Below are 24,121 nucleotides of genomic sequence, written 5' to 3'. Positions count from 1 at the left end.
CTTAATTGTTCCAATCAATAAATCAAGAACTTAATTGTTCCAATCAATAAATTGGAACAATTAATTGTTCCAATCAATAAATTGTTCCACAACTTAATTGTTCCAATCAATAAATCAAGAAACCATTTCAATTTGTAAAGCCTATAAACTTAGATTATTTTTCAGGCGGGCTATTGACACAAAAACTGAAGATCACACAATTTCCTTAGCTGATTTTTGGATGAAATATAACATAAAGCATGCACATAAAATCATGAGAGCATCAGGAAAGAAGGAATAGCAAATAATATGCATGCAGTATGGTAGAAATATTTACCACATTGTGCAAATAACTTTGCAGGATTCCAATCAAACACAAATGGAGTTAATATAAGAAACAGAGGATTGTGGGAATGTTGACGCTGCCACCATTTGAGAAACTCCAGATATGCAGCCGGAGGAACACAGTGAAGGTGACTTATCAATGAAAATGAAGAAAATGGCTGTGATAAAAAGGAGGAAGCTGTCCCAGAGGCAGTGACATCGTCAAAAACTTCTCATTAAAGGAAATCTCAAAGACATGTAACTACGTTGAAAGTGCAAATGATAAAATATGGGAAGCTCATCCAGCCTAGAAAGAAATAGGACAACTTGCCATGGCACAGAAATGATCCTTGTTCTATATCTCAAATTATATGATGAGAAGAAAGCAAGCACTGTTCAAACTAATCTGGATAAGTTTTTTTTTTTTACAAAAAAATAAAACATTTTGATTTTCATTTGAATTACAGTGAATCAAATAAATATCCTTTTATTACTTTTAAATTACCTATCCATATATGTGTGTACATATATGATTGTTTATAATATATATATTCCACATACCAGAGATTATTCTATAAGTATAAGTATCTTTCCATATTCCTGACAACAACTTATTTTGGGTACTCCTCACATAGAAAGCTATAAAAGTCTTTTTACCACTGTACCCTCCACTTTCTCACCTTGCTAGTCAACCCTTAGTGGCCCTTCATATGAATCTTTCTAAAATGCATTTGTAGTCATGTCATAGCTTAACTCAAAAGTGAATAATGAGAAACTGCTGTGTATTTCATTTTACAAAAATATTTTTCCAGGGCTTCCCTGGTGGCGCAGTGGTTGAGAGTCCGCCTGCTGATGCAGGGGACAAGGGTTCGTGCCCCGGTCCGGGAAGATCCCACATGCCGTGGAGCGGCTGGGCCCGTGAGCCATGGCCGCTGAGCCTGCGTGTCCGGAGCCTGTGCTCCACAACGGGAGAGGCCACAACAGTGAGAGGCCCAGAAAAAAAAAAAAAAAATATATATATATATATATATTTTTTTTTTCAACATCCTAATTTTGCTCATACTACCTTCACCACCAGTTTCTCATTCTCCCCTTTTCTTCTTCCCTTTATTACATGAATGCATAAATTAATAAATAAATTAGCAAATATTAGTGGTGAAATATTTCATATAAATGAAGTAAATTAAGGTAACATTCTCCAAAGTGTATTCTAACACACAAGAAAATGTGGAAAATAATCTACTGTACTATTGGAAGGAAACATTAGAATTTCTATTTACACTTAAAAAATCTGAAATATAAAAGAGAAGCTAAGTTTTAATATTCATTTAGGCAGTGGCATTATTATGGCTCCTCACGTCAAACACTCACAAGCCACATGGAGGTCAGAGTAGGAATCCCACTGTACAGACAAGGGATATTTGCTTACATCGGGCATGTTGCATCATTTGCACATCATGTAAATATGACTGAAGTGAATTTATGTATTATATCATCTTGTTTAAACTAAATCTCTCTTTGCTAATTAAAAAATAAATTTAAATTCAATGAAACGAGTGAAGAAAAACATAGGGGGAGCAATAAATGACACGGGGCATGCATGCTTGATGCTGGTATTAGGAGTTAAAAATTGATCTACCAATAAGGCAGCCAAAAACCTTCAATATTATTCAGAAAAAGTTGTTGCAACGTGGATTTGAATGTATTATTATTAATAAAGAATTTCAGCTGAAGTGCTTATTTTTCTTGGAGATATTAGCTCATGGTGGCTTGAAGACATCAGAGTTAGCAAAATGTCAATATTATGCGATATTTCTAGCAATGTTGCAAATTAGGAGTATATTTGGAGCCTGACAAAATTTTACCAATTTGGCAATAAATGTATAATAGCAAAAGTCAAAAGTCTACATTTGATTAAGGTAATAATTGATATTTATACAGTAGAAATATGGCTAAAAGAGCTCATGTGTAATAATAGACAAGGCAAAATGCATTGCTTTGTTATTAATTTTTTGGTAGATATTAATTTTTGGTAGATGTAGAGAAATGTTAAAGTTTTAAATAAACTATTACTAGAACTAACAATTTAGTATGAGGTTGTTGCACTATAGTTGGATACAAGTGCAGGCTTTAAACATGCTTAGCTTATGGTATTTATTAGATTCTATTTTGGTAACAAAAAATTTGAAGAATTACTTTTTTTGAACCACTAAAGGAAAAATTCACTAAAGAAAAAGGGCTCTCACACACACACACAAATGACCACTCTAAAGAAAATAAAATTAAGGGGGGGAATCTGATAAAATGGCTACTTTGTATTAAAAATAAACAAAGGAATCAAGAATTAGCTTATAGAAATAGCATCATACGTGACATATCAATACGTTCACTTTCATTATTCACAGCAAGTTACTGCAGCAGAGATGGAGAAGTTTAAGACAGAAAGGGAAAAAAGTAATCATCAAAGTGGCTACTTTGGAGATTGAGGTGAGGAAACAGATCTTTAAAAATCATAATGTTTTATAAAGAGGTGAGGAAAATAATGAGAATACATCTTCCTATACATGTTTACTTGTTATTAAATGTCACAGTGTTCAAAGAATTGTCAAGTTTAAGGATGAGTTATGTAACTTTCCTTCCAAAAAGAAAAGTCTTCCAAATGTGTTTACCATTTCTGTAATATTCAAGTGCTTTGTGGAGGATAATAATAATAGAAAGTACTCTATCAGTCCCCTAGAGATCAATGTGGCATTTAATGATGAATAAGAAAGCAACTGCTTTCGGAAAAAAACTCATGCTATGGAGAGATGCATTTGGAAATGTTTCCACCATTCTATGATTCAAATCACTGAAAGTGTGCCACCTACAAAAACTCTGATGTCAGCCCACTTGTACTGGAAAACAGAATTTTCTAATCAGTTTAAAAATCTTCCACATGAAAAGACTCAGCAGATTTTAAACTAACTGATTAAAAATGTAAAATGCAATACTTTCCTATTAGTTTGAAATGAAATTAGATTTACATCAAAGGTTAAGAACATTTTATGGCTGTCAATATTCAATACTTTTGAGCACTGGCAGATAAAACTAAAAGATGAGTTCATGATTTATTAACTACAAAATGATGTACTTCTTCCATTTAGTTCTACACATATTTGTGAGGGATCTATGGCATCTTTTCCATCTTTAACAACCACTGAGTTAAATACAAACTGACATTTGACCCTGGCTATGAATATATTATATTACACAATGCAAAAATTGGACCATCAATAATAATGAAGCACATTCATTTGCTTTCACTATAAGTATTATTAAATAATATAATCAACATTATATTTATATACTTAAATTATATAAAATTATATACCTAATTATATAAAATATAATTGAGTTTAATATGTCAAATGCTTCTTGCATGATTAATAAGTTTTTAAAGAAACATTATTTGATTTATCTCTAGCAGATTCTTCATCTCATTATGAAATAGTATTAATGATAGAAAGCACTATGTACCATGTTATTTATACTTTAAAGAGAGAAAAACATTTTATTGTAGTATATTCATGTCATTTTGCATTCAATAATATTTATGATGAATATAATACAATATGCATAACAATGTGATAGTCTTTTTCATGTATCATTCTTTTAAATTTACTCTAATTTTTCTTTATATTTTATAGCATATATTATGCCATATTTGATATAAATAGTTTATAAATATATAAATGTACATATATTGATAGACACCCACTAAAACCATTTTACTGATAAGATCAAAAAACTTTGGTACTTAAAAGCTTCTTTTTTTTTTTTTTTTTTTTTGCGGTACGTGGGCTCCTCACTGCTGTGGCCTCTCCTGCCGCGGCTCCGGAAGCGCAGGCCCAGTGACCACGGCCCACGGGCCCAGCCGCTCTGTGGCACGGGGTATTCTCCCAGACTCGCGTCCCCTGCATCGGCAGGCGGACTCCCCACCACTGCGCCACCAGGGAAGCCCAAAAAGCTTCATTTTACAGAAGTCACATCTTCCTTGAAGCTTTCTTTTCCCCTTTTTGGAAGTGTCTCTTCTCTCTCCTGAACTTTGACACTATTTTACTGAAACCTATCACCCACTCTGCTATGCTTTAGTTATTTTTATCCCTCCATTATCTTTGCTAGGTTACAAACAACCTAAGAATGGTTCTTGATCACCTCTGGAGCTCCTCAGACATCAAGTGAGTACTGAGTGCATTGGTGGTGGCACTCAGAAATACATGTTGACTGAATTGTCTTAGGGTATACAAATATATACAGAGTAATGTTAAAAATAACTCTTTATCCTATTATAGAGCACTTTCTATTACGTAAACAAGGATTAAACTGCAAATCAGTGGGGATCGGGAAGATGGCGGAACAGTAAGACGCGGAGATAACTTCCTACCCACAGATACACCAGAAATACATCTACACGTGGAAAAACTCCTACAGAACACCTACTGAACGCTGGCAGAAGACCTCAGACCTCCCCAAAGGCAAGAAACTCCCCATGTACCTGGGTAAGGCAAAAGAAAAAATAAACAGAGACAAAAGGATAGGGACGGGACCTGCACCAGTGGGAGGGCGCCATGAAGGAGGAAAGGTTTCCATACACTAGGAAGCCCCTTCGTGGGCGGAGGCTATGGGTGGCGGAGGGGGAAAGCTTCGGAGCCGCGGGGGAGAGCACAGCAACAGGGGTGTGGAGGGCAAAGTGGAAAGATTCCCACATAGAGGATCGGTGCCGACCGGCACTCACCAGCCCGAGAGGCCTGTCTGCTCACCCGCCGGGGTGGGCGGGGCTGGGAGCTGAGGCTCAGGCTTCAGTCGGAGTGCAGGGAGAGGACTGGGGTTGGCGGCGTGAACACAGCGTGCAGGGGGTTAGTGCACCATGGATAGCCGGGAGGGAGTCCGGGGAAAAGTCTGGACCTGCTGAAGAGGCAAGAGACTTTTTCTTCCCTCTTTGTTTCCTGATGCGCGAGGAGAGGGGATTAAGAGCGCTGCTTAAAGGAGCTCCAGAGACGGGCACGAGCCGCGGCTAAAAGCACGGACCCCAGAGACGGGCATGAGACGCTAAGGCTGCTGCTGCCGCCACCAAGAAGCCTGTGTGCGAGCACAGGTCACTATCCACACCTCCCCTCCTGGGAGCCTGTACAGTCCGCCACTGCCAGGATCTAGGGACAACTTCCCCGGGAGAACACACGGCACGCCACAGGTTGGTGCAACGTCCCGCCGGCCTCTGCCGTCGCAGGCGCGCCCCACACTCTGTACCCCTCCCTCCCCCCAGCCTGAGTGAGCCAGAGCCCCCGAATCAGCGGCTCCTTTAATCTCGTCCTGTCTGAGCGAAGAACAGACGCTCTCCGGCGACCTACATGCAGACGGGGGGCCAAATCCAAAGCTGAGCCCCGGGAGCTGTGCAAACAAGGAAGAGAAGGGGAAATCTCTCCCAGCAGCCTCAGCCTCACTGCTCTCCCAGAAGCAGTGGATTAAAGCTCCACAATCAACTTGATGTACCCTGCATCTGGGGAATACGTGAATAGACAACGAATCATCCCAAATTGAGGAGGTGGATTTTGAGAGCAAGATTTATGTTTATTTCCTCTTTTCCTCTTTTTGTGAGTGTGTATGTGTATGCTTCTGTGTGAGATTTTGTCTGTATAGCTTTGCTTCCACCATTTGTCCTAGGGTTCTATCCGTCCGTTTTTTTGTTTTATTTTTCTTAAAAATATTCTGAGCCATGTGGATGAAAGGCTCTTGGTGCTGCAGCCAGGAGTCAGTGCTGTTCCTCTGAGATGGGAGAGCCAACTTCAGGACACTGGTCCACAAAAGACCTCCCAGCTCCCAGCGACCTCCCAACGACCAGAAAGCTACAGTGCTGGACACCCTATGCCAAACAACTAGAAAGACAGGAATATAACCCCACCCATTAGCAGAGAGGCTGCCTAAAATCATAATAAGTCCACAGACACCCCAAAACACACCAACAGACATGGACCTGCCCACCAGAAAGACAAGATCCAGCCTCATCCACCAGAACACAGGCACTAGTCCCCTCCACCAGGAAGCCTACACAACCCACTGAACCAACTTTAGCCACTGGGGACAGACACCAAAAACAACGGGAACTACACACCAGCAGCCTGCAAAAAGACCCCAAACACAGTAAGATAAGCAAAATGAGAAGACAGAAAAACACACAGCAGATGAAGGAGCAAGATAAAAACCCACAAGACCTAACAAATGAAGAGGAAATAGGCAGTCTACCTGGAAAAGAATTCAGAATAATGATAGTAAAGATGATCCAAAATCTTGGAAACAGAAGAGACAAAATGCAAGAAACATTTAACAAGGACGTAGAAGAACTAAAGATGAAACAAGCAATGACGAACAACCCAATAAATGAAATGAAAAGTACTCTAGATGGGATCAATAGCAGAATAACTGAGGCAGAAGAACGGATAAGTGACCTGATAGAAAAAATAGTGGAGATAACTATTGCAGAGCAGAATAAAGAAAAAAGAATGAAAAGAACTAAGGACAGTCTCACAGACCTCTGGGACAACATTAAACACACCAACATTCGAATTATAGGGGTTCCAGAAGTAGAAGAGAAAAAGTAAGGGACTGAGAAAATATTTGAAGAGATTATAGTTGAAAACTTCCCTAATATGGGAAAGGAAATAGTTAATCAAGTCCAGGAAGCACAGAGAGTCCCATACAGGATAAATCCAAGGAGAAATACGCCAAGACACATATTAATCAAGCTGTCAAAAATTAAACACAAAGAAAACATATTAAAAGCAGCAAGGGAAAGACAACAAATAACACACAAGGGAATCCCCATAAGGTTAACAGCTGATCTCTCAGCAGAAACTCTGTAAGCCAGAAGGGACTGGCAGGACATATTGAAAGTGATGAAGGAGAAAAACCTGCAACCAAGATTACTCTACCCAGCAAGGATCTCATTCAGATTTGATGGAGAAATTAAAACCTTTACAGACAAGCAAAAGCTGAGAGAGTTCAGCACCACCAAACCAGCTTTACAACAAATTCTAAAGGAACTTCTCGAGGCAAGAAACACAAGAGAAGGAAAAGACCTACAATAACGAACACAAAACAATTAAAAAATGCTAATATGAACATACATATCGATTATTTCCTTAAATGTAAATGGACTAAATGCTCCCACCAAAAGATACAGACGGACTGAATGGATACAAAAACAAGAGCCATATATATATGCTGTCTACAAGAGACCCACTTCAGACCTAGAGACACATACAGACTGAAAGTGACGGGATAGAAAAAGATATTCCATGCAAATGGAAACCAAAAGAAAGCTGGAGTAGCAATTCTCATATCAGACAAAATAGACTTTAAAATGAAGACTATTAGAAGAGACAAAGAAGGACACTACATAATGATTAAGGGATTGATCCAAGAAGAAGATATAACAATTATAAATATTTATGCACCCAACATAGGAGCACCTCAATACATAAGGCAAATACTAACAGCCATAAAGGGGGAAATCGACAGTAACACATTCATACTAGGGGACTTTAACACCCCATTTTCACCAATGGACAGATCATCCAAAATGAAAATAAATAAGGAAACACAAGCTTTAAATGATACATTAAACAAGAGGGGCTTAATTGATATTTATAGGACATTTCATCCAAAAACAACAGAATACACATTTTTCTCAAGTGCTCATGGAACATTCTCCAGGATAGATCATATCTTGGGTCACAAATCAAGCCGTGGTAAAATTAATAAAATTGAAATTGTATCAAGTATCTTTTCCAACCACAGTGCTATGAGACTAGATATCAATTACAGTAAAAGATCTGTAAAAAATACAAACACATGGAGGCTAAACAATACACTACTTAATAACGAGGTGATCACTGAAGAAATCAAAGAGGAAATCAAAAAATACCTAGAATCAAATGACAATGGAGACACGACGAACCAAAACCTATGGGATGCAGCAAAAGCAGTTCTAAGAGGGAAGTTTATAGCAATACAATCCTACCTTAAGAAACATGAAACTTCTCGAATAAACAACATAACCTTGCACCTAAAGCAATTAGAGAAAGAAGAACAAAAAAACCCCAAAGTTAGCAGAGGAAAGAAATCATAAAAATCAGATCAGAAATAAATGAAAAAGAAATGAAGGAAACGATAGCAAAGATCAATAAAACTAAAAGCTGGTGCTTTGAGAAGATAAACAAAATTGATAAACCATTAGCCAGACTCATCAAGAAAAAAAGGGAGAAGACTCAAATCAATAGAAATAGAAATGAAAAAGAAGAAGTAACAACTGACACTGCAGAAATACAAAAGATCATGAGAGATTACTACAAGCAACTCTATGCCAATAAAATGGACAACCTGGAAGAAATGGACAAATTCTTAGAAATGCACAACGTGCCGAGACTGAATCAGGAACAAATAGAAAATATGAACAGACCAATCACAAGCACTGAAATAGAAACTGTGATTAAAAATCTTCCAACAAACAAAAGCCCAGGACCAGATGGCTTCACAGGTGAATTCTATCAAACATTTAGAGAAGAGCTAACAGCTATCCTTCTCAAACTCTTCCAAAATATAGCAGAGGGAGGAACACTTCCAAACTCATTCTACGAGGCCACCATCACCCTGATACCAAAACCAGACAAGGATGTCACAAAGAAAGAAACTACAGGCCAATATCACTGATGAACATAGATGCAAAAATCCTCAACAAAATACTGGCAAACAGAATTCAACAGCACATTAAAAGGATCATACACCATGATCAAGTGGGGTTTATCCCAGGAATGCAAAGATTCTTCAATATACGCAAATCAATCAACGTGATATACCATATTGACAAACTGAAGGAGAAAAACCATATGATCATCTCAATAGATGCAGAGAAAGCTTTCGACAAAATTCAGCACCCATTTATGATAAAAACCCTGCAGAAAGTAGGCACAGAGGGAACTTTCCTCAACATAATAAAGGCCATATATGACAAGCCCACAGCGACATCGTCCTCAATGGTGAAAAACTGAAAGCATTTCCACTAAGATCAGGAACAAGACAAGGTTGTCCACTCTCACCACTCTTTTATTTTATTTTTTGCAGTATGCGGGCCTCACACTGCTGTGGCCTCTCCCGTTGCAGAGCATAGGCTCCGGACGCACAGGCCCAGCAGCCATGGCTTATGGGCCCAGCTGCTCTGCAGCATGTGGGATCCTCCCGGACTGGGGCACGAACCCACGTCCCCTGCATCGGCAGGCGGACCCTTAACCACTGTGCCACCAGGGAAGCCCCTCACCACTCTTATTCAACATAGTTGTTGGAAGTATTCAACATAGTTTTGGAAGTTCTCAGCAATCAGAGAAGAAAAGGAAATAAAAGGAATCCAAATCAGAAAAGAAAAAGTAAAGCTGTCACTGTTTGCAGATGACATGATACTATACATAGAGAATCCTAAAGATGCTACAAGAAAACTTCTAGAGCTAATCAATGAATTTGTTAAAGTAGCAGGATACAAAATTAATGCACAGAAATCTCTGGCATTCCTATACACTAATGATGAAAAATCCGAAAGTGAAATCAAGAAAACACTCCCATTTACCATTGCAACAAAAAGAATAAAATATCTAGGAATAAACCTACCTAAGGAGAGAAAAGACCTGTATGCAGAAAATTATAAAACACTGATGAAAGAAATTAAAGATGATACAAATAGATGGAGAGATATACCATGTTCTTGGATTGGAAGAATCAACATTGTGAAAATGACTCTACTTCCCAAAGCAATCTACAGATTCAATGCAATCCCTGTCAAACTACCACTGGCATTTTTCACAGAACTAGAACAAAAAATTTCACAATTTGTATGGAAACACAAAGGACCCCGAATAGCCAAAGCAATCTTGAGAACAAAAAACGGAGCTGGAGGAATCAGGCTCCCTGACTTCAGACTATACTACAAAGCTACAGTAATCAAGACAGTATGGTACTGGCACAAAAACAGAAATATAGATCAATGGAACAGGATAGAAAACCCAGAGATAAACCCACGCACATATGGTCACCTTTTCTTTGATAAAGGAGGCAGGAATGTACAGTGGAGAAAGGAGAACCTCCTCAATAAGTGGTGCTGGGAAAACTGGACAGGTACATGTAAAAGTATGAGATTAGATCACTGCCTAACACCATACACAAAAATAAGCTCAAAATGTATTAAAGACCTAAATGTAAGGCCAGAAACTATCAAACTCTTAGAGGAAAACATAGGCAGAACACTCTATGACATAAATCACAGCAAGATCCTTTTTGACCCACCTCCTAGAGAAATGGAAATAAAACCAAAAATAAACAAATGGGACCTAATGAAACTTCAAAGCTTTTGCACAGCAAAGGAAACCATAAACAAGACCAAAAGACAACCCTCAGAATGGGAGAAAACATTTGCAAATGAAGCAACTGACAGAGGATTAATCTCCAAAATTTACAAGCAGCTCATGCCACTCAATAACAAAAAAACAACCCAATCCAAAAATGGGCAGAAGACCTAAATAGACATTTCTCCAAAGATATACAGACTGCCAACAAACACATGAAAGAATGCGCAACATCATTGATCATTAGAGAAATGCAAATCAAAACTACAATGAGATATCATCTCACACCAGTCAGAATGGCCATCATCAAAAAATCTAGAAACAATAAATGCTGGAGAGGGTGTGGAGAAAAGGGAACCCTCTTGCACTGCTGGTGGGAATGTAAATTGGTACAGCCACTATTGAGAACAGTATGGAGGTTCCTTAAAAAACTACAAATAGAACTACCATATGACCCAGCAATCCCACTACTGGGCATATACCCTGAGAAAACCATAATTCAAAAAGAGTCATGGGCTTCCCTGGTGGTGCAGTGGTTGAGAATCTGCCTGCCAATGCAGGTGACACAGGTTCGAGCCCTGGTCTGGGAGGATCCCACACGCCGCGGAGCTACTAGGCCAATGAGCCACAACTACTGAGCCTGCGCGTCTGGAGCCTGTGGTCCGAAACAAGAGAGGCCGTGACAGTGAGAGGCCCGCGCACCACAATGAAGAGTGGCCCCCGCTTGCCACAACTAGAGATAGCCCTCGCACAGAAACGAAGATCCAACACAGCAAAAATAAATTAATTAATAATCTCCTACCCCCAACATCTTCTTTAAAAAAAAAGAAAAAAGAGTTATGTACCAAAATGTTCACTGCAGCTCTATTTACTATAGCCAGGAGATGGAAACAACCTAAGTGTCCATCATTGGATGAATGGATAAAGTAGATGTGGCACGTATATACAATGGAATATTACTCAGCCATAAAAAGAAACGACATTGAGCTATTTGTAGTGACGTGGATGGACCTAGAGTCTGTCATACAGCATGAAGTAAGTCAGAAAGAGAAAGACAAATACCGTATGCTAACACATATATATGGAATGTAAGAAAAAAAATGTCATGAAGAACCTAGGGGTAAGACAGGAATAAAGACACAGACTTACTATATAATGGACTTGAGAATATGGGGAGGGGGAAGGGTAAGTTGTGACAAAGCGAGAGAGTGGCATGGGCATATATACATTACCAAACGTAAAATAGATAGCTAGTGGGAAGCAGCCGCATAGCACAGGGAGATCAGCTCCGTGCTTTTTGACCACCTTGAGGGGTGGGATAGGGAGGGTGGGAGGGAGGGGGACGCAAGAGGGAAGAGATATGGGAACATATGTATATGTATAACTGATTCACTTTGTTATAAAGCAGAAACTAACACACCATTGTAAAGCAATTATACTCCAATAAAGATGTAAAAAAAAAAAAATAAATAAATAAATAAATTGCAAATCACCTGGATTGCTTGCCAAAAAGTCTCCATAGGATACCCCACCTCAACTCCAAATACTTATAATTTAAATTGATGTTACACAAGGATCCTGGCTTTGCTGATAATCTTCTCACCAGATATACACAGGAAACAGACACAGAAGCTGAAATATGACCTATGTGCATAATCACTCAGTTAAACAGAAGAAAATGATTGGTTTCAACACTGAGTAACAATTTATTGACCTGTTGGCTTAAATTCGAGTAAAGATTGAATTTGTATAAATACTCAAAGCCATGTATTTATTAGTAGGCATTGTTATGGGCTTTAGGGAAACTGGTCTAGATATGAACATCTTCAAGATTTATTAATAGGCACAGGTTTGTTTAACTTTTGATGTTTCCTTAGCTTTTAAGATATTTAAGGTTAAGTGTTATAAGGAATTTGAATCCCTGCTGAGATTCTTTTAAATCATTGACTATTATTTTCTCTTATTCTCTGGTTCTCACTCTGTCCCTTCTTGTGTGCACATATTTAAATAAAGAAGAAAAACTCAGGACAATGTTGGATTATTTCAAACAAGGCTCTACTTTGGTATTATTTTTTACCTTAAGGGCCCTCTTTTATTAATTTGTTTTATAAAAATCTCTATTATACAACAAAATGTTATATAAAATACTTAATTTAAGACTATTGTTTTAATATTGGGCTATTTTAAATATTATTTATATTGACTTTTAGTCACACTACATACTCTGAGAGTGAGTTACAGGATACGCCTATTTCTGCGTTTTGCTCTGGAGGTGCAGCATAACACAATTTACAATGAGTCACAACTTAACCAAAAACAGAGCCTCTTTTTTTTCTAATAAAAAGTAAAGCAATGAAAATAATTAAATAAATTAATGCAGAAAGGATATTTCACTGATTTTTTCAACTAGCATTTAAAAATACAATACAGCAAACTTTTACATGAAAAATATAGCTTATTCAAATGTGCAAAATGATTTGATGGAAATGATCAGTAAGCTAAAGAAGAGAATTAACGAAACTGGCTTTTAACTGAAATAACCATTCTACATTATAGCTGTTAATGAAAGAACTGAAATAAGTTGTAGTAAACTGGGATGTCAACTTGTTCTTTAAGTTTGTTCTGCACAGCACTACATAGAACAATACTGAAATATGAGTTAAAAGAAAAAAAATGGACTTAGTTTTAAACTTTTTTTCAAAATTACAATTTACTTGTGAATGTAATTTATAGGGACAAACACACGAAATAATTATTGATAAATTTGTTCGTTTTAATAGTTTAATTTAGTTTTAGTTAAAAGTCTGTTTTCTCTTCAGTGTTTTCACACATCGCAGCAAAAGATTCAGATCTTTATTAACCCAGTGAATTTGCCTGAAAACACGCTTCCTAGGACACAACTGAGTAGAGCTTATGACAGCGATGTAGCTGGAAAAGCAGATGTCTGTCGCTTTCTGCGTAAAACAAAGGATTTTATCATCGACACAAGTAAATTAATTTATATTATTTATTTATTTTAGACATTACTTTTAAGACTCAGAGTTTAAAGAAAAGTAATTAAACCTAAGTGTTATATTAGATTTCTTGGTTAAAACCTGCTGAAGATAGTTATATAAACACTTAATTTCTAGAGAAGCTTCTCATTACTACCCTGCCTCACAATCCCAGCGTTGCCACAAATGTTTCCTGAAAAATTAAAATTTTTGTTTATTAATTTGGCATGAGAGTCACCCATTCTTTTCAGAGAAAAAAGTGTTCTTTGAGTAATAAGAAAGATGATCCAGAATACATGTTTTTGTATTAATTTCAAGAAAAATAATTTAAAAAATTCTGGCTAAATGAATAGAAAAGTTTCTGAAAAAAAGAATAAATTATTCACTTAAGGCAGGGAATATGTGCTGTGCTGTGTTCCCCATAGCACCCTGTGCCTCAGCAGGTGGCTTGCACAGTAGGTCCTCAGTAAGTTCAAAGAAAAAGTGGAGCAGTGTCTCTCAGTTAAAACCCAAATTCAAAAAAAACTTTGTTTTCAAAATCATAACTGAACCAGGGTCAATCACAGATACAAATGATATTTCTGAATTCCTCTGAAATAGGGTCCATTTATTTTCTTACCAGGATGCTCTTGACTCAGGTTATGATTTCTATAGTTAAGCACAAATTCCACTTAAATTCCTTATTTCTCATATCCCTGTTATCCTTGGTAATTGCCTAAGATGAAAGCTCCTGCAAATATGTGTTTATCCTCTTTTCCTTTTCTATTCTCATCTCCATACTGCTCCAGGTTTCCTCTCCCCTAATCTAACCTCACACTCTTCTTGCATTCTCACACCTTTCAGTTATGGCTTGTGAAATCCCCATTATGTGGCAAACAAACAAACAAATAAATCTCTTTTAAAATTTCTTTTGTGACATTTCTCTACCTCTTGCTTTAACTGAAATATTGTCCTGTGGGACAACCACAGCATGCCTCAAGCTGATGTTACTCATTCACCCACACATCTCATATCCCTGGGTCAGGAAGAGGGAAGTCAGCATTCTTCTCACTCCCCAAACCAATCCCTGACCATTACTCCAGTTCTCTTTAGAAACTTCCCTTGCTCATTTGGAGCTCAGGATATTTGGCTCATTACCAAATATACTAATCACTCTTCCTCAAGCCCTGGGGACTTGAATATATCACTCAGTGTTTCTCCCTATATCAAGTCCTGCCACCATCTCTTAGGTTACTTCAATATTCACATTATGGCCCATCCAGCACCCCACGAGCTCAGTCCCTCTACATTATCTAGTGTAAATCCTGGTACCTAAATTCTTGTGACTTTAACATTTACTTCCATCCACACACTCCTGTGGCCACAGCCAGGACTTCATTAGCATCTAGAACAATTCCACTTCTGCACTCTTAATCCCAGACATCTCGCTCCTACATTCTTTTCACCTCTTTTACTCAGTTATCCCTACTACTATACTGTTTTGTCAACATCACCAGGGTTACACATCCACTGGTTGATTTTCTCTCAATTATTCACCTCTTCTCTTTACTTCCCTATCTAGCATTATGACGCACCTTTCAACCCCTCCGTGATAATATCCTCAGATAACTTGCCTTGTTGTTCTTCTATAACTTTTACTCAGGAAAACTCAATATGAGATAAATACAATAGTTGATATTTCCTGCTACATCTGGGCTAATGAGTATTGTTAGAGAAAATCACATGAGCTGGCATATTAACCCTAAATTTTACTTATCTCATTATACTTTCTGGTAATCCTTCAAAATTTCTCTACTTAAATGTTTCTTTCATTGCCAACTTGGCTATTTAAAATTTTCTCCAGTCTCATCTCAAATCTCCTACCTCTTTCCTCTTATCAGATGAATTCAACTTATGTATTTGAGGAAAAATATAGGCCATGAAGAGGGAATTTCCTTCTGTTGTTATATGTAGACAGTTGGTTCTTTGCAACCTATTCCTTCTTTCTGCTCTCTTGTCATAAAGGAAGATGTATGCTTTATTCCATCTACTTCCATTCCCTTCAACTTTATTCTGAATTCTATTTTTTACCCTCTTCAGACATCTTGCTATGCTGTTTATACCTTTTTTCTTACATTTTTTCTTCTTTTTTGCTGCTTTCATTAACTATTAAGTTTTCAGTAGTCTCTTAAGCCTCGCCTATGTTAATAAAATTCACTCCTGACTGATGTCTCTTTCCTTTGTCTTCCTTCTGACCTTTTATAGAATGTCTCACTTCTCCTCTAACTGGCCAAACATCTTTAAAGAATTCTTTACACCACTTTTTCCACTCCTGAAACTCCATTTATTCTTGAACAAAGTTCAGTATAAGTACTGACAAATCACAGCACCAAGATATGCACCATACATAGGAATCTTATTTATTGTTAAATACAATACCATATTTTGGCCCTCATCTCATATAATCTCCCTTTAGCATTTAGAACATTTAGTAACCTTCCATACTTTTTAAACACTCTCATCCTTTGATTCCTATGACACTATATTCTACTGGTTTTCCCCATCTCTGTGATTCTCCTTGTCATCGTCCTGCCTCTCCAACTCCCCCCTCTTCCTTCATGTTCTTCTTTTCTGACATACCTTCTTCCTCTATTTATTCTGTCCATGTGTGTGTTTTTCAGGGCTATTTAGGTTTCCGTTCCTTCATACTGTTCATATTCTACCCGAGCAATCTTATCTATCTCTTGGCTACAATTACAAAACATGTTCTGATGATTGCCAAATATATACACAAACTCAAACACTGTGACTAAACACCAGACCAATACATCTACTTTACTGAAATATTCACAAGAAGATGTGGCACATATATACAATGGAATATTACTCAGCCATAAAAAGAAACGAAATTGAGTTATTTGTAGTGAGGTGGATGGACCTAGAGTCTGTCATACAGAGTGAAGTAAGTCAGAAAGAGAAACACAATTAATATTAAATTTAGTTATTCAAATCTGGACTGGTTATTTTTTCCCCAAATCCACTTTTACTTAAACTTTTGTGTTAAAGTAACCTAGGGGGCAGAAGGAGCCAAGCACTGCTGTATAGAATCCTCAATCCCCTAATTACCATCGAGTATTTTGCAGGACATCAAAAACACCCTCATGTGTGATAAATTTGTTGCCAACTATCTTTCAAAAAACTGTGTGATAGGCATGACTTATTGACTCATTTTGCCACAACTTCCACCTCTGACCAATCACCAAAATATACAGATTTTAAATCTCTGGTATATTCATCCCATTCCTATTATCGCTATCTCAAGTTACTTCCCCATTACCTTTCCTCTAGACTTGTGCATCTACCTCCTCATTTGTCTTCTTGTCTCCAGACCTCTTCCACAATTTTCCCTTCACTGACTTGGTAATGTTATTAAAGTACAAATAGAACACTATAATTATTTGATATCTATCTATCTATCATTTATCATCTATCAATGTCATCCGACTTAAAACTGGCAGCTTCCAATTCCCTCACAGTAAAATCCAAACTCTTTAAACTGACATACAAATCTCTTTAAGATGTGGTTCCTGTTTATTTCTCCAGATTCAAAAGGAAACACCCTCCATTACATGCTATGTATTTTAGTCAAAATATACATCTCCTAAGGCAAAACTATCTTCTGCCTGTGGGCCTTTGCACATATCACGTCTTTTTCCTTCTTTATTCCCCTTCATGTGACCAACCCCTTCCCATCTTTCAGGCATTAGTTAAGAAATAATTCCCTCCAAGAAGAAATTTGAGTATCCATCCTGATCCCAACGTTTGGTAAAATGCCCTTCTTATGTATTTTTACATCACTCTTCAGCAATTTTATTTCCCTGGTTGAATCTCTTAACACAAGGCCTATTCCTGATTCCGTTTTTTTCCCTCTTGATTTTATCTCTATGAATGTTCCTACACCAACAGACTCTTGGTTGTATTTCTAATTATTCACCCAACTCTTTAAGCCTGTATGCCTCTTATTTCAATTTTCTGGTGCTGCATAATAAATCACTCAAAAATACAGTTGCTTCAGACAACACTGAGTTTTGTTTCTCATAATTCTGTGGGTTGGCTGAATGACTCATCTGCTATTTTGCCTGGGTTCACTCATATGACTGAATTCCAAAGGTGTGTTCATGTCTATTCCAAAATAAAAAACATGTTAACCTCTGAAACCTAGTCTAACAACCAGTCCCTAGATGAATCCAACTGATTAAATTGAACCACAAATTGTTTGACACATCAGTACTGATACTGGAACTCTTTCTCCTTTGTATCCTTCATGCCAAAATAAGGGGTAAAAAAATCTTTCTTGGGCTAGGGGGATTGCGGAGAATAACAGAATTATTATTTTAGTTTTAGTTCCATTAGTATGGCTGTAAGAGACTTCTTAGGAGACATTATAATAAACAACCACTCAATGGTTAAACCTATTAATATTCCCTCTAGGTTTGATCCACCACCACACTTTGAGACTTATTGTCCTATTTGGAAGGGATATGTAACCTCTACTTCAATTTGAAAGAAGTTCTGCATTGGGTTATTCTTGTTTCTTCTTATGATCTAATTTTGCTTGACTCATTATTCCATAAAATTGAAAACGAAAATACAAAAACTTGAAGGAAATTAATTTGTTATGGACTGAATCTTTATAATATTTCTCCCTCTAATTCAACAGCCTTAGTGACTCAGGGCTTTCTAAGAATATCCCCAATATTTCATTCACTTTAAAAGACATTCTTTGTTAAAAATGATGACAATTTCTTAAAAATGCCCAGATTTAATGGAACTAATCTTTCCCACTATAACAAAATATTTTTAAATATAGTTTTTATTAGTGTCTGTGTTTTCCTTCCCTTCATCCATACTTTATTTTCTTGTCTTCACTTAATACAGCTAATTATTTTACACCCAGGTCTTAGGCTAGCCCAGAAGGGAATTAGTTGCTGTTGAACTTAGTAGCATATAAAAATACCTTTTCAGAGGCAGTATGCCTTCTTTGACAACAAGGACATCTTCTTGATAAAGTTTACCTTGGTGCCAGATCAAAATTATACCAAGCCTATTTTATGATTTTTGGTAAACTCATAATAACTAATGAGGTTGGATATAAACAAACAAAAAAGTTTTTTTTCTGTTAACAAAAAATAGACACGTATTGTAATCACAATACAATCTCCGGGACTGATGTTCCCTGTAATCTTTGGGAATAATTTTCAATGAAAATGTTTGAAAGCAAAATGCAGTTCAATAAAAACAGAAGTCTGAATTGTGAAACACTTTGAAAAGAAAATAAGTCAACTATTAGTGTTTGCTATTTCGTTTCATGTTTTAAATCTTTTCTTTGTGAGGTAGTGAAAAAATAAAAATTGGGACACTTACACTCCTGCTTTTTTCGTTTCCTTCAATTAAAGATTCATGCCATGCTTGTTAATTGTGTGACTTTGGGTAGATGACATCATTTCCCACTTAGGTTCTTTATAAAATAGAGGAGTTAAAATATGAAATTCTAAAATCATTCAAAAGATATGTTTCTATATGCTTATGGTAATTATAATTTATGGATTATCTCTTAACTAGGTTCTGGTGTAATCATCTACCAAAATTTTAAATTATTAAACTGATCCCAGAAGGTTTCTACTAATAATTGATACTGAAGGTCTCTCAAGACATGTTTTGACCGTTAATATCACTGATGTTCCGGAACCTCTGTGCTGTACTGCTGATCCACAGTTTTCTTCAGGTACAGGTATGATCATTTCTTATGGTTTACTTTCAACAGCTATATATAATGAAAGATGCCAGGCATGTTTCTCCAGTCGGATATGTTCAGTGATTTTTTTATTATGTAAATATGCAAAAACATGTGCAGATATACATGTATATAAGAAAACATATAACCTCTCTATGGAATAGTCTGGAAAAAATGTTTACCATGTAGAAATTCTCACTTCTCAGTTAAGAGGTTAGAAAGCAAATACATTAAAAACAGCAACAGAGGGGCTTCCCTGGTGGCGCAGTGGTTGACAGTCTGCCTGCTGATGCAGGGGACACGGGTTCATGCCCCAGTCCGGGAAGATCCCACATGCTGCGGAGCGGCTAGGCCCGTGAGCCATGGCCGCTGAGCCTGCGCGTCCGGAGCCTGTGCTCCGCAACGGGAGAGGCCACAACAGTGAGAGGCCCGCATACCGCAAAAAAAAAAAAAAAAAACCCAAAAAAACAGCAACAGAGATTCTTAAAAAGATTTACTACAAGAAAAATGAGGCAGGAGAGAAAAAAATCAATAAATAAAAGGGCTTGACAACATAATACTTAAATTTAAACCCTTATTTGTGAAAATGCCTCAAAGAATAATTTATTTTTAAAACCCTTAAGGTTCAAAGGGTATTTTCATATTACAAAAGCAAATAATGTGTGTGTGTGTTTGTGTATAAGGGCTGACCAAGTTAGACATAGGGAAGCTTTCTCTAAAGAACTGACAATTTACTTTAGATCCAAACTCTGATATAAGTAAATAAACAAGAGAGGGAAGAGTATCTTCATGTCAAAGGAATTGTATGTACAAACGCCTTGAGACAATATAGAACAAGGTAAGAAGAACTGAAAATCTAGTGACTGAAATGGAGAGATCACTAAGCAATATGACACAAAATGAATACTGAAAAGTAATACAGGTATTTTAAGAGTGCTGATCTTTGCCCTAAGGGCAGTGGGAATCCTTTGAAATATTATAAGCAAGTAGGTGTTTTAAATAGATACATCTGGTTGGGTGGAGAGAAATATTTGAAGGGGACAAAGGTAGAAGAGGTGTCAACAGATGCTGTGAAGGGTCAGAGTAAATATGTTGGGTTTTGAAGTCCAAAAGGCAAGATCAAAAATATTACTTATGTAGTACTCATATAACAATGGAGGAAGCAAATTTCTATATTTTATTGAGAAATAAATTTTTAAAATATAATAATACTAAAAATTGGTTATAATTTTTAATACAAGTATACTAGTGAGAAGAATGGACATTCCTTTTTGGGAGGATAGAATTTCCTTTTAATGGTTGGAGGGGCTAAATAACTCAACATCAGTGAGTGGTTTTCCTTGCTTGGATAACAAATGAGCCACTCAGAATCTTATTTTGGTTGCAGCTTCATTCTGATTTATTTTTGTGAATAAAATCTGTCATCATGGGGTATTTTGTTATACATTTACCATTTTTTCTGGCCATTGTTTTCCTGTCAAAACGGAATATAGTGATGAATGCTTAGTCTTCTTTTATACAGCATATTCCTTTATCAGCTATAATGCTTCTGTATAATAAGCATGATGCTTTGCAACATCTGCCGTGCCTTAAAAAAATCCACACTCCATCATACCTTAAAAGTGTGGCATTCAAAGTCCACATTTCTTTTCTTTTCTTACTTGGCCATGATGGGTAGGCATGGTAACAAAAAATAACATGGTGCTTGGAATGCTATTGTAACTGGATTACTGCAACTTATACTACGTGAAGTGATGAGAGCATCATCTATGGTCTCTATCTCTGTTATCAAATCTGCCAGCATAGCAAGAATGCAGCAATAGACGATGCAGAAACAAGTGGGTGTGTAAGTGTTCTGTTAATACTTGATAAACACTGAAATTTAAATTTCATGTGTCACAAAATATTAGTCTTTCTTTTGATTTTTTTAAACCAATTTAAACGTGCAAAAACCATTCTTTGATCGGAAGACCATATAAAAACAGGCAGCAGTGTAGATTTGACTCGTGGGCAGTAGTTTGAAGACCCATGGAGTAGAGAGAGGAAGGCCAGTTATCAAGTTATTTCAGACTAGAAATGGTATAGTTTGGCCAAGGAAGGTGACAGAGATAAAAATAAAAAGACATTCTTGAGATATTTAAATGGTAAATGAATCTGGTATTGAATTAACTATAAAGGAAGAGGAGAACTCTGAGGTTTATGATTTGCATAACTGGTTTGGAGATTCTCAGTTAGGATAGGAAAATCTAGAAATAGACCAAATTTGCAGGGAAAAATTATGAGTTCACTTTTGAACATTTCATGCTTCATATGCTTTTGTTGTATCAAAGGAGAGATTTAAATAAGCAGTGGAACTCACAGGTCTTGCCTAGGTCTATACATGTTTTGTAATTGAAAACGCGAACTTGGATGAGATTACTCAGCTAGAGAATAGAGAATTAGAAGAAAGGAGAGCATAGGGCCAAACCCTGAGGAACTCCTACACTTAATTATGTAGGGAAGAAGCTCAGCCTGCCAAGGACAGCAAGGAGCAGCTCAAGTGGTGGTAGAAAAAAGAGAAAGTTGTACCCTGAATGGCAAAGGGAGAGAGTGTTGAAAGAGAGTGCTAGTGGTTAGTAGACTTGAATTCCACAATCAAGTAAGATGATGTTAAAATGTCCATTTAGTTAGTGATACGGGGATAATGAAACCTAATGAACCTACTGAGAACTGTTTTATTGGTATTATAAGGGGAGGAAGCCAGAACAGAGCAGAATTAGGAGATTGTGAAAATAAAAACCATGTTTTAGAAATCTGCATATGAAACTGGAGAGAAGGCAGTGGGAGAACTATTTTGGATTGAAAGCTTTGTCTGGTGCATTTGGTTTTAAAGGGAGACACCTGAGTAATTTTACAAAAAAGTGGGGATAATTCATTAACTTGGTGATTGAAGATACATGAAAGAGAAAGTAAAGAGAGATGGGATCAAAGCCCAGGCAGAATTTATCAATCTAATCTGCTCATCTCAAAAATTTATATGTCTGTATTTACATTTTCAATTTATTTTCATACTTAACAAATTCAAAATGCCTTGAAGCTTTGACTTTTCTTTCAGACTAGTAGCTCTAATCTCTGAAAAACAAGTAGTGAATTGAAGGTCCCAGTTTATTTGGTTGTGTGCCTGACAGAAATTTTCTTTATAATTCCAATTAAAATATAGTATTTTGAAAACACACTGTCATCCCTTGATTTAACACCCCACTTATATCAATGGGCAGATCTACCAGACAGAAAATCAATAAGGAAACACTGGCCTTAAATGACACATTTGTGAAGATAAATTTAATAGATACATACAGAACATTCTATCCAAAAGCAGCAGAATACACATTCTTTTCACATGCACATGGGACATTCTCCAGGATGTGTCCATCAACAGAGGAATGGATAAAGAAATTGTGGTACACACATACAATGGAATATTACTCAGCCATAAAAAAGAATGAAATAGGGCTTCCCTGGTGGCGCAGTGGTTGACAGTCCGCCTGCTGATGCAGGGGACACGGGTTCGTGCCCCAGTCTGGGATGATCCCACGTGCCGCAGAGCGGCTTAGCCTGTGAGCCATGGCCGCTGAGCCTGCGCGTCCAGAGCCTGTGCTCCGCAACGGGAGAGGCCACAACAGTGGGAGGCCCGTGTACCGCAAAAAAAAAAAAAAAAAAAAAAAAGAACGAAATAATGCCATTTGCAGTGACATGGATGATGGACCTAGAGATTGTCATACTGAGTGAAGTAAGCTAGACAGAGAAAGACAAAAATCATATGATATCACTTATATGTGGAATATTAAAAGAAATGGTATAAATGAACCTATTTACAAAACAGAGAGTCACAGATGTAGAAAACAAACTTACAGTTGCCAAGGGGGAAAGGGTGGAGGAGGGATAAGTTGGGAGACTGGGATTGACATATACACACTACTATATATAAAATAGATAATAAGAACCTACTGTATAGCACTCTACTCAATACTCTGTAATGACTTATATGGGAAAAGAATCTAAAAAAGAGTGGATATATGTATATGTATAACTGATTCACTTTGCTGTACAGCAGAAACTAACATAACATTGTAAATTAACTATACTCCAATAAAAATTAATTAATAAAAAAAACACATGTTCAATAATGATATTGGCTATGGATGTGAATAAGTAACCTGAATCCTTTCATAGTTTTTTCTTCCTTTCTCTCTTGATCAATGGGTAAGACTCTAGATAATCTCTCCCAAGCTCTCCTGGGCTCTTAGCCCTCTTCTGTGTCACACTGAGGGCCCTTGAGTCCTTTCTGTTTTCCATTCCCAGTGCTGGCTCTGTCCAGAATGTGAGGTGGTCAAAGGTGTGCACTCAAGGATTACAGACTAGGGTGGTAGCTAAAGGAGACTGCAGGTTATTTAGAAGTTGTTGGTTAATATTTGAAAAGCTGTAACAAGTATTTTGTCTGATATGAGAACTTAATGGCTCTTCAGGAACCATGCCAGGTTTGAGTTTCCCAGGCAGTTTTTCCAAAGGTACTGAAAATTTTAGAGCAGGGCCTATTGATTTGCAATGATATTTTTCTGTAAGAGAAAAAGCAAGCCTCAACTGTGTAA

The 24,121-nt window shown here is 37.0% G+C and overlaps 1 protein-coding gene across 1 annotated transcript in view; it reads left to right on the top strand.

Moving 5' to 3' along the window:
* Positions 1–392: 392 nt before the first annotated feature.
* The window catches only part of LOC307191510 (cadherin-23-like), a gene marked incomplete at its 5' end in the record, with an annotated part of 116,232 nt that continues 92,503 nt past the window's right edge, over positions 393–24,121 (top strand). Inside the window, 7 exon segments of the mRNA XM_079931637.1 lie at positions 393–452; positions 4,465–4,520; positions 4,733–4,841; positions 13,547–13,715; positions 19,322–19,334; positions 19,336–19,357; positions 19,361–19,490. Coding sequence (XP_079787763.1) covers positions 393–452; positions 4,465–4,520; positions 4,733–4,841; positions 13,547–13,715; positions 19,322–19,334; positions 19,336–19,357; positions 19,361–19,490 — 559 coding nt within the window.

The sequence above is a fragment of the Stenella coeruleoalba genome (genome assembly GCF_951394435.1).
Source record: "Stenella coeruleoalba genome assembly, chromosome: 9".
NCBI lineage: Eukaryota > Metazoa > Chordata > Mammalia > Artiodactyla > Delphinidae > Stenella > Stenella coeruleoalba.
Note: the sequence above shows the minus strand (reverse complement) of the source record. Positions and strands in the feature narration are given on the sequence as shown.